Source organism: Micromesistius poutassou, assembly GCF_964030765.1.
Source record: "Micromesistius poutassou genome assembly, chromosome: 8".
In the NCBI taxonomy this organism is placed as follows: Eukaryota; Metazoa; Chordata; class Actinopteri; order Gadiformes; family Gadidae; genus Micromesistius; species Micromesistius poutassou.
Window position 1 is genome coordinate 17963243 of NC_140278.1, and position 12135 is coordinate 17975377.

At 46.8% G+C, this 12135-nt stretch overlaps 2 protein-coding genes across 2 annotated transcripts in view; both read right to left on the reverse strand.

Annotated features, from left to right (window-relative positions):
• The window catches only part of ttyh1 (tweety family member 1), a 17058-nt gene extending 11637 nt beyond the window's left edge, over nt 1-5421 (reverse strand). The window contains exons 1-2 of the mRNA XM_084471558.1: nt 5317-5421; nt 1857-2024 (exon numbers count right to left, since the gene is read on the reverse strand). Of these exons, the coding sequence (XP_084327684.1) occupies nt 1857-1991 (135 nt within the window). The 5' untranslated portion in view covers nt 1992-2024; nt 5317-5421. The remainder of the gene's footprint in view (nt 1-1856; nt 2025-5316) is intronic.
• A 1674-nt stretch (nt 5422-7095) lies between these two features.
• Nucleotides 7096-11984, reverse strand: leng9 (leukocyte receptor cluster (LRC) member 9; the record flags this gene model as incomplete). Its single annotated transcript, XM_084472340.1, is given in 9 exon segments — nt 7096-8200; nt 8556-8637; nt 8762-8996; nt 9161-9496; nt 9626-9747; nt 9893-9986; nt 11406-11535; nt 11852-11954; nt 11956-11984. Coding segments are annotated over 9 exon segments (1782 nt in total). The 3' UTR covers nt 7096-7549.
• Between the last annotated feature and the right edge of the window lie 151 nt (nt 11985-12135).

Below are 12135 nucleotides of genomic sequence, written 5' to 3' on the forward strand. Positions count from 1 at the left end.
GAAACATGGGAAGTAATCCTCTTAAATGCCACCGTTTGTCCTCGTCTTGCAAAACCATCTCCACCAGGAGAAGGAACCAAATTAAAACCATTTAGAAAAATAAATTCTTCACAAAGCGTGAATCCCACATAAGCCACACTTTATATTTATACCGCGTGTTTATACACGTACATGTATATATAATTATAAGGTGATTCCATTGATGCCTTTAATCCCACTCATAATAAGGGGTTTTTTTTGCTCGGCTGTTGATGGTCTGGATCCTCCTCATGTGGTTTTAACCAGCGCTTCTCCTGCACTGCGGTGTTAGTTGTAACGTCACTAAGCCGCGCTACGCTTTCAGTCGGCCAGGGGTCTTGATGTCATGAAGTAAACATTCTCTGTGATATTCACAGCATTATCTCTGGCATTATCTCCATCTGCTTACTGCCATCCCCTGTTTTCCATACCTTCACTCCCTCTCCCATCTCCCTCCCTATTTCTACATCTCTCTCCCTGTTTTCTCGTGCCCCCTCCACATCTCTACCCCCACCCATGCATCCCGGTTTCCCCCACGTTCTCACTCGCTCGCTCACTCTCTCTCTCTCGCTCTCTCTCTCTCTCGCTCTCCTCCGCTTTCTCTGTCCCTCGCTCCCCCTCCCCCCCTCTCTTTCTTTCTATCCACCCCAGTGAATCTCTATTAATAATCTGTGACCTACTTAAATACATTCATGGCCACACTCTCTCTCTCTTTCTCTCTCTCTCTCTCTCTTTCCCCTCCCTCTCTCCCATTCGTTTTCCCCTTTTCTCTTTCCACCATTCCACTTCCCTCTACTTGCCCATTGCGCTCTCCCTCTGCGCCGTTTCATACTCTCTCATTCTATGTCTCTCTCTCTCTCGCTCTTTCTCTTCCGCTCCCTCTCTCTCTCTCTCTCAGCAGCACCCTCCCCTCTCTCTCTCAAAGCACTTGCTGTCTCTTTTTCTTTCTTCTTCTGGAGGATAATTTGCTCTCTGCGCCAAGGGAAAGTCACAAACACCGTAGTGTGACAAGACTAGTGGAGGACTGGCTCATGATGAAGCCTGTTCCCTTGATGGAGGAGACAGCATGGAACCCGACGAACTGGCACACAGAGAAAAGACCAATATATTTATATATTGTCGTTCAGCATTGTGTTAAAATACATACCAAGAGGTTGAATCCAAAACTGGTAGTGCAACTGTGGCTCTGATTTCTGTATGCCATCGTGAAATGGTGGAAATCTCAGTGCGTGTGTAAAGGCACTAATCTTTCTCACGTCTTCTAAGGAACTGAGAGGCGCAATGCTGAGATTTGGTTGGCGTAGTCTTGTCCAAATCGGTTAGCACCAACATTATCGTAAAAATAATTAGAAAACAAAATGTCAAATGCAATATATCGGCCGGCTGATATTATCGGCCGATATTTGTGTTTTTTACGTGTATCGCCATCGGCTGATACACAACGCCGTTTAAAAAAATATTTATTTTTCTTTTTTTCCCCGGCATGATTTACAGACAGACAGACAGTTCAATAAATGTTCCTTTTTTAAATTGAGACTTGTAACATTTGTTACCATCATTGTGTCATTTTTATGATGTCAAGTGAGGGAGCAAAAGCAGCATCGGCTCCAAACATCGGCTCCAAGAAAATCGGTCATCGGTGTATCGGTCATCGGCTAAGGCTGATGAAAAAAAAACGGTATCGGCATCAGCCCTAAAAAAAAATCCATATCGGCCGATCCCTAGTGGTGAGGTGCGGGGCCCGGGGTGGTGAGGGGTCAGGCCCCGGAGCCTTCCCCAGGTGCCTGCTGTGTGCGGTGAGGTGCGGGGGTCCGGTGTGGTGACGGGTTGCCCTTTACCTGCTGGTACTCCCAGCTGTCTGGGATGAAGCTGTTGTCCCTCATCACCATGGTCAGGTCCAGCCGGGGGAGGGCGTGGCACACCCTGACCCACAGCGAAGGGCTGTAGCTGGGGACCAACGCCATGGCAGCCATGCTCCCGGATCAAATGCCCCCCGCTCCTCCACCCTGCACCGGGGGAGAAGCACAGAGGAGTCAAGGCAACGCGAGAGTGGAACGTAAAGTGGGAGGGAGCCCACAGGGGGGAGGAACGCACCGCCGAGGAAGGGTGAAGGTCTGGCTGGGCCAATGGGAAGCCGGGGAGGAAAGGGAGGAGGGTGGGGGGGGGTCCCTACAGGCTCCAGGGCTGCAGGTGACCTGTCGCCTAGCAACTTGCCCCACTTACAACTCATGACGGTGGATCCTGCAGTTGATGCAACGATTGGAATATCATCCGTCTATTCCTCTTTGGTTAGAGTGAACCAGAGTAAACCTGAAGGACCTCACTGGGAGGACGGAGGCCAGCGCGGCCTCACGTTGGTTTGGGAGAGCAGGTTGTCGTTTAACGGCGAACAATTAAGGAAAAGCCGTTTGAGAAAATGAAGAGTGACCTTCAGGAATATAGATGTGTTTTTGATAGACCTGTGTTGCATCAGTTTTTGTAGAGCATGCATTGGTTATCCATGAATAAAAAAGTGCCTCTTAACCTTGGGATAAGGGGTTTATAGTGAACACAAATCAATGTTACGTGACATGGGGGTGGTGTGACATTATATGAGCATACACCTACGCATAAAAAGGCCTGTGGGCGGGGGCTGGAGGGTGGGTGGGGGCCGGGGGTGTCGGTTGGGTGCTGGGGTAAATAAAAGGGAAAAGTCTGGCTAGCCCAAACCCACATTGGACTCCCTCCACAATGGCAGAGGAGAAACAGTGGGGGAGACTGTAGCACACAACAAGCAAAGAGTTGTGTAGATTAAAATATCAGAAGGCCTTTCTCCTGAAGACAGTGGTGTCGGGGAGGGGCACGGAGAGCAGAGAATGGACCATAACAAGACGTGACATTTAAAGAAAGGCTTGTACAGCACAGCAAAACGCTGGTCATAGCAAAGCATTCTTTGAGTTTTATAGGGTTCAATAAAATCAGAAGCATTTGCACTGAGGCTTGGCTCTGTGCGGACTTGTCTTCTGATGCAGCTGTTCAGTTGGATGAAGACTGGATTGCTGCACACTGTAAACGCGTTCTATCAAAGTTCCTCCATTGACTCGATGCATCGTGCCACCATTAATAGGGCCGTGTTATGACGCTGTAACATCATAATAAGAAGAGAATATATTGGAGATTGGAGTTTTTGATTCATGTTTACGGGTGGTGGTGGCTGCCATGCCCCAGAATGAGTTAACCACTTGCCCCCTGGCCAGACAGGGTGGCTTAAGCCTATTACAATAAGCCACGTTAATGATTGCATTGGTCCAACTGTCCCAAATCAAATAATTGCCGGCACTACATTTCCATTTTTTAAATTGTTGTCACAGGTCACATGTCCATAAGACAAGCATCCATGCACACTGTACACACACAGCTCAAATGGATTATGTAAAGCAGCAGTTGACTTTCGATGCAAACCATAATGTTTTTTTATGTTATCTTGATCTTAGCATGAGATCCATCATTACACATGTCAAATAATCAATAAATAAATACACATGTCCGCCTCCGCCCCTTCACCCATTTTCTTCCAGTCATACGACCGATCAGAAGATATTTCAGCATGTATTGAGAACATTTCAGCATATGTTTCAGAGAGCCAGCCGCGCATCAGTCATTAAACGACAGTGCCGTTATACATCTCAACAGAAGGGAAGGCCTCAATGTTAAGCAAGAAACTGATCAAAAATCAATAGTCAATTTCGGGTGAGGCGTGACATGTCCTCTGGTCCATTGAGAAAGTTCCCGGGGCCCCATAGAGAGGGGAAGGGGGATAGTGGTTGGGGGAGTAACAGTGCTCCATCGTAGAGGCACTCAGCACTTGTCAAAGAGAGGAAAGCTCACGTTGATCTGATGCACCCTGCCAGCTTGTTATCATGCCATCACGATTGCATAACCAAAGGCTAATAAATGTGATTTGAGACTGGCTCAATAGTAGGCGATGGGGGGGGGGAGGAGGAGGAGGATCCAGGGAGCAGTGAGGCAAGTGTTAAAAACACCCCAAAGTCAACCAAACGCGGGAATACACAGAGATGGGAGGATTAGCTCATGTGTGTTTGCACTGAGCTGACGTTGTTACGGTGGCGGGGAAGGTAAGAGGGTGAGATGCCGTAATATCTAAACATACAGAAAGAGGCCATTTTGTAAGGAAGGCAGTGTAATGAGAGCAATTTAAGATGGGGAGCGTGTTCTCTGCGCCCTCTCTGCAAAAATAAAAGCTTTTTTTCTTTTTCAAACGGCACAAACATAAGTGCTCCAGTCCCACGGTGCTGTGAGCAGATCCTTTAGATGATCACTGTCGTCCACAGCTGGAACGGTGAACATTGCTCCTCTAGTGAAACCTGCTCTGTTTCACAGCCACGCGTACATAATCATGTAAAAGAGATGTTCTTAATGATTGCCTTTACGAGACGGGAATGACAGAGCCATAATACCCCAGTGACACACTGCCTTGGCTCTGAGACATTAATTAACACCAGGCCAGTGTGTATGGCTTCAGTTCATGTGCACTACATCTATCTATATCCATTTAGTCTGCAGGGCAATGGGATGCATTCCTATCATAAATTACATTTTGGATAAAAATAAAGATTTCACACGCACACATTTACACACACACACACACACACACACACACACACACACACACACATTTAACGTTTACGTACATCTCTATATGAATATCCATTGTAACATTGTAATGATGAATTCAGTGAGTCCAGCTCAGACATAATAATGTACAGGAAGCAAGTCAGAGTAACTCAGTGCAAACGAATGCTTTGATGTGTTTCAGGTTCCTTCTTGACAAGCTGAGGGTGACAGAAATGCTTCTAAACTACTGACCTAATTGGCAATCGTATACAGAGCAGAATAGTGCTTCATCCCGCACAATAGGCCAATGGCCCAAAGACAATCAATCTGAACTGTAAAAGCAGGAATGCCTTTTTTTTCAGGATTAGGTCATCTCTCTCTTGCAGTATTTATTGAATGGGACTTGTAACACACGCATCATCAAATCACCATCAAGTCACACGTACATCGTTCTACAGTGCATTGTAAAAAGAAATACCTCATCAATCACGGAGCAAACAGCTCCAAATAAAAAGGACACGCGGTTATTATCAGCACTAGTAATGCATTCTGGTGCTACGGGTGCGGAGATCAAACTCATTCTTTTTTTTATTTTTGTCCCGCGCGGTCGTAAATCCTCCGCGGCCACACAGACGATTAAGCCCCGACATGGTGAGTGACTGGAGGGGCCGATCAGCCTCTTACCTTGGCCGTTAGCACTAGGAAGGGTTCCCTCTTGCTGCTGCACGCCTTGTCTCTCTCTCTCTCTCTCTCTCTCCCTCTCTCTCTCTCCTCCGGGGGTTCGGTGAAATATCTACCCACTCAAAGAGCGACACCGCCAGCCGTCAGCCCAGGATGTTGTGTGTGAGTAGAAGAAAGCATCCTGGGAAAAACAGGCTGGAAAACATGCCAAAAAAAAAGTGTTAATGGCTGAGACAATATTGGATATTGTCAAAAATCTATGCAAGTTTTTTTTAAGAAAGCTATAGTAATTGTATGGTTGTCTGGTCACAGTGGAGAGGTACTTGTGTTGATGGATGAGAGAGGAGCTCTCAATGAGAGCGAGTAAGTTAAAGAGAGAGAGCATGAGAGTGAGAGCGACAGAGAGAGAGAGAGAGAGAGAGAGAGAGAGAGAGAGAGAGACAGAGAGAGAGAGAGAGAGAGACAGAGAGAGAGAGAGAGAGATTAGGGAGACACCCGTCAGGGACTATAGGGGCGAAACCCATTGTGGTTGGATGCCCAAGCAGCCTCACAACAATGCAGCGACATGATATGTCCCAAAGATAATTAATCCATTAACAAGGATTAGGATTCTGTCATTTCATTATCTGTACAGCAAACGATATCAAGGGCACCATTCAAATGCTATTCAATCAAGCCCCTCCAATCACATGCATGCAGATGAACCTGCTGCCTCCTCATTACCATATAGACACAGTACACACGACACAAGCAACTAAAACATCCATCTAGGCAGGTCAATCCTGCTCAGGCATATGGGAAATAAAGATGAATAAAAATCAACTCACACATGAAATAGGCATGGGGGTAAAATCCTGACTAGCACGGCAGTGGATGGCGGTGTTGCATGGAGACCCAGCCTGAGAGAGAGATGCACAGAGTAACAGCATACACACACATTCAGATGGGTGCCGGGAGAGGAGGGGATTTTGCAGAGAAAGGAACATAGATACAGAGAGGGGAGGAAAAATGTGGGTTCTCAAACAGGCAGAGAGAACAAGTTGAGAGGAAGAGGGAGGGGGGGGGGGGCTGATGGAGAGAGCGATGAATAGAAAGAGAGAGAGAGAGAGAGAGAGCGAGAGAGAGAGAGAGAGCGAGAGAGGGGAGTGAGCGCGACATACAATGAATTTGTAGGCAAAACCAGCTTCCAGTGAAGGCTGCAAAATGGATGGATTCCAGTGATTCAACAAGCAAAGAATAATACAAATAAAAAATTGGTGATGGCCGGAGAGCGCGCCTCAAGCGTCCTCCACTGGGTCTGGGCAAGATAAGAACCGCAACAAAAACTGAAGCGAGACGGAGAGGGATACAGAAGACCACCACACCGTCACAAAGAGCGTGGTGTTTGTCTACCATTGAAAGAAGGGGCGGCAGAAGAGGGGAAGGGGGGGGGGGCAGTCGCGTTGTGTTTCTGTGTCACTGAAAGGGAGTGGGGGAGGGTAGCCACAGAGATCATGCGAACAAGGGAGCAAACTGGAGTGATCCAGTGCAGCATGCCCACTGACTCCTACATCAGAATAGTGGAGCGTGTATCCAGGAGGCGGCCGGTGAGAATAAACACACAGAAAAATGTAATTATGTATGCAAGAGTTGCTCAGAGCATTTAGCCAGCCTCTGTTCTCTCTCTCTCTCTCGCTTTGTCTGACCACAGTGTAGTGGCACAGCCACAGCGTGTGTCGCCCCGCTGCCATTTAGAGAAATAGCACCACTCGTTGGATTTAAAATAACCAATTTAATATTTAATGTGCTCTGACAATCTGGTGGTCATAATTTATTATAAACGCTTGTGGAAATTCATTGTGCGCTTGCAATCTATAATGTGTTTATATGCATCACATATTTATAAGACAGAAGAGGAAAAAAAAAAGTGCTGCAGAAGACAATTGGAATGTATTAATAGCTATATGAAAGGCTGATTGGAATCATTTAACATAGTTCATTAAAAAAGACAAATGTATTCATAAAATACTCAAATACCACATGAGGCAACCAGGCCACAGAGTTTTGGGTATTGCACCTGTAAACAAAGACTGTATGCAGGTGCGGATTAATGCACAAGTCCCTCCAGGCTGCAGCCTACGGCGCCATGTGTTCAAGGGCCCTGCACAAAACTAAAATGATTTTGCACCCAGTAAAAGAGGGTATTATGTACCACTGGAGAGATGTACTCGTTTATGTAACCGCTACTAGATGTTAATCACCTAAGTGTAACTGAACACACAATTTCGTAGAAATCATCATTCTCGTTGAGGCCCATGGAACACATGTGCAAGGTGTTCACCGGCAAGCGTCCCAGGTTCAGCCCCTTCCCCACCTTCAGTTCCCCCACCCCGTCAAAGACCCGCTCCCGCTCCACGCCATACACCTTGGCCAGGGTGAGGTGGTAGCGCGGGCTGAAGGAGTTCCGGTGCAGCCATCCGGCCTCCCAGAAGGCCTCCTGCAGGCCTCTGTTGAGCTCCTGCAGTCGCTGCGGAGGCTGGGGGCTCAGGTACAGCACCCTCCCGTTGAAGTGCTTCAGCTTCAGGGGAAAGGTCAAGACCAACGGGGGGTTGCGGTCCAGGTAGGCAAAGCGCCGCAGGATCTCGGCGGCCGCCTTCACCTCCTCGGGCCCTTCCAGCACCAGGAGGCACATGGTGACGTGGAGGGTGGAGGAGGACAACCAGTGAGGGGTGGAGGAGGGCAGCAAGGCGCAGACCTCCTGCTGCAGCCGCTGGAAGCCTGAGAGGATTCCGGGAGTGTTGGCCCTGAAGGTGATGAAATGTGTTGGCCGGCGTCTAGCGGGCCGGCCGCCGCTGGGCTGCTCCTTCTGCTCCAGTGATGAATGCGGGGTTGGCTCTTCAGAGGGACTCTGGCCGGTGAAAAACAAAGAGAACATGAATGTGTTCTTAAGGTCAATTTCAATGACGTTATATCTGACGATACGGTCAACTCACACAATGTAAGCCAACACAACCATTAAGGATACCTGCATTGTGTTTCAATATGTCTAACCAGTAAATTACTGATACAATGGGACTCTACAGTTGGTCCTATAACCACATCTCAAAGGAAATCCAGGGGAGATACTGTACAGCTTATGGGCTTATGGACTCTCTTCATGGGCTGTAAGCAAGGACAGAGCGACGGGAGGCAGAGGATGGATAGATAACGTCCCTAAAAGGTATTATCATGCTCAATGTTATCAGCAGAGGGATCCAGGTTACCTGCTCTTCATGGTTCTTCAAGATGTCGCTCCATGCATCCCAACTCCCTCCCTGGGCCGTCTCTCCCTCCCCTCCTCCCTCTCTGAGGATAACAAGATTTACATTGTTAAAGTTGGAACTTTAAGAAAATGTGCATTAAACTATCGAGTTTTTGTATACAGTGTATACACCATTCAAGTCTTCAGCCATATTGTATTCAATTCTACCTATGAACAGAATCATCCAACACTGCCTCCATTTCCCCTCTCTCTGGCTGTGGCTCCTGAGTAGTTTCATCTAGGGCAGTTTTAGTGGCCAGAGTGCTCGTGATCTCTTCCAGGTGGGTGCTCTCAGTAGAAGACTCCACCATCACACTCTCTACTCGCTGCCCATCTTCTGTCCTTTCAAGGGCTTCTCCGCTGCCCATCGAGTCCGTCTGCTCTGCATCCTGTGTCTCAACTCCTGTACAAACACAAACGTTACCATGTTTTCCTATGAACATGTGAAAAGTGACATGAATTGATGTGTGTGTGCGTGTGCGTGCGTGCGTGCGTGTGTGCGTGCGTGCGTGCGTGCGTGCGTGCGTGCTGGCCGTAGGGCCCCGGGCCTCGCACAACAAGCCTCACCCCCTGCTTCCCCTTCCTCTCCAAAGGGGGGAGCCAGAGATTGTCCGGTGGAGCCGAACACCCTGTCCGTTCTGCCGTTGCGGTCCCAGACGCGTTGTCCTCTGAAGGCAAAGTACTGGATCCTGTGTCTGGGCAGGGCCAGCTCTTTAGAGTAGTCGCAGTCACACGGGTCGGCGTCCCAGTTGAACTCGGTGAAGGGGCGCTCCAGCACACCCAGGAAGCGGTCCAGGTAGCCCACCACGAAGTGCTCCGCGTCCGCCGGCGTGTCCCACAGGATCCGCGAGATCACGTCATCCGCCGTGCGCATTCGAGGCTTTTTCTTACTTTTTACTGCCTCTGGGGGGAGGGGGGGGGAGAGAGGGAGGAGAGAGGGAGGAGAGAGGGAGGGGGGACGGTATGTATAGCGGACACTTATATAACCATGTAATATTCCCGTGTTACAGTGATCCATTTCATTTTCATTACCGTTTCCTTGAGTGTATTTTGGTTTGGGTGCTTTTTTAGCTTTGGCTTTTCCTTTCGTGTGTTTCTCCGACTTCTCCTCCTCTTTCCCCCCATCTGGTTCAGACACACCAGGCTCTGGGTCACTACGAAAGAAGGCCAAACGAGATCATCTCCATTCACACACTTGGAACACAATTGACACGATTTAATCCAAATCCTCTTGACAAATGAAACCCCTGCTGCTCTGCCCGGTGGCAGCGGCGGATCATCAGGAGTCGTAGAACACACCTGTGAGACCAGCGACATCGGGGGCCAAAGTGGCACTTTCCAGCGAGGAAGAAGCGGCATTCGGTGACCGGTTCCTCCCGTGGTTCTGTGGAGCCTGGGCATAACAGATAGACGGCCATATGATGAGCAGGGTGTCGGGTTAGCCAACAGGTGTTTGAGAGGCAGGTGTATAGCGCCAGAGGAGGGCTACAAGGGGATTACATACTGACACTTAATTAATAAATTTGTCAATTTTTCAGACTGTTTTAGTATGATAGTATTATATTTATATTGAAATGTATTATTCTTCCTAAATACAATAAAATAGAGATAAATCATTCACTGTTATAATAATATCAGGCAGAAATAATTGTAGACAAATTATAAAGAATAGCCTACAATCATGTATTGTTTAAATCTGATCTGACCTTTCCTACTCATGTTTTTTATTTATTATTACTGCTATATGAGTAAAAAGATGGCCCTTGGCTTGAAAGTATTGGTCTAACGTTATGGTATAAATCCTCTGGTTCAAGACTTATACATTTGCAGACGAAAGGCACCATCTGTCCCACCAGTCATCCTGAGTCAGAGTCACAAGGGTAGGGAGTGGAGCAGAGTAAAATACTGGAAGTTCACCGGCACCCAGCCAGACCATGTGAGAACAACTCAGGTCATCGACAGGGGGATGCCTGCTCTGCGCTTGAATAAACAGATTGAATATTTCAAAGATAATAAGATATTGTTCATCAGCTTTGCTTTAAGCATGTCAAAATACAACCAGAGCACTATTTATTCTAATTCAATACAATGTTGTATCTTTGTGTTGTTTTAGGAGGAATGTTGGTATGTGATCGCTTGTAAACAAATCTCACTCACTTTCCATCACTGCTTGTGGGGATATATCTTAGAAGAGAAAAAAATAAAAGCTGAATTTGACCCACAGCTTGGATCTCTTGTTATCTCCCAGCCCCTCCCTTAATAGAATGGTTGTAGCTGGTACCAAGTTACTCATTACCCCAATAGAGAACGCAAGGCAATGCTACAGCCTTCAACTGAACCTTATTGGAACTGCTAGAAACAGCTAGGAAGTAGAAAAACGACTCTTTTGAGTCTGTTAACAAAAATGAAATGACATGCAACATGTTCTTACACCAAAATGGGTGTACAAATTGTGTATGTAATTTTGTATTATTCATTTAACTTTAGAGAGTTTTGAGAATCTGACTGCCCCAGATGGAGAGGTCCAGTTACATATTTGAAGGTCTTCCAAGTTCAAATGGCAAGCTGGAATGTACTTTTTAACTTCCAGGCCATGACACGATACATTTTGCACGTGTTTTGGTGCGGGGTGTTTCCGTCTAAGTCAAGCAGACCTATTTCAAGGGCTTCTTCAGTTTCATGAATCATGAAACTGACGAATGGGGAAGACACAGATTAGTTATAGTCATATAAAAGATGACGAGGAATTAACCATGAACTCAACTGATCATTTTCAAAATATCTGGCACACACAGACGGGGAGGGAAATGACCTGCTGTGATTTCTGAAGAGACCTCTTGCCTCGTTTCCTCCACTGTCTCTGTGCAGGATGTGTCAACATTATTCAGACTGCTCCGCACCCGGCGCTCCGCGGGGCTCCCTGGGGGCTCCGTCACTGTTGACTGTCCGGAAGCCATTGATCACCCTTAAAAGAAATGGTGCTGTCGTTACAATCGTAATTACCAGTAACAGTCATTTATATGTGAGCTAGTATTATCATACATATTTCGGGGAAAACATGGAAGACTTGATGTGACTTTAAAAATGTGTTACTACTACGGAAGGGAACAAAATTGTTTAATGTAACATATAAATTAACAAGACAACCCGTCCACCAAACAAATCACATATCAACTTATTATTAGTGATTTATTTTACATATTTTAACAAAAATAAGAAGATTAAACGGCCGTTGTTTAACTTTTCATTAGCGTCTACCTGAAGGAGCACGATGGGTTGAAGGAATCGCCCTTTAAACACGGAACCGAGAAACCCAGAGAACTGTGGGTAATGTAGTTCGACTGTGTTTGTTGGCGAAATAGAAGAAATAGACGCAAGGCATATCATTCATCTGTTTGTTCGTTTTCACTTTAAAAGTGTCAGTTAAATTTAAAAGTAATTCTAAAACAACAATTAAAAACCAGAACGGTAATAATAATCAAGAGTAATGTGAGCTCGAGCGCGTGACTTCTGGGTCACATGACCTGTTGTTTCCACATCGA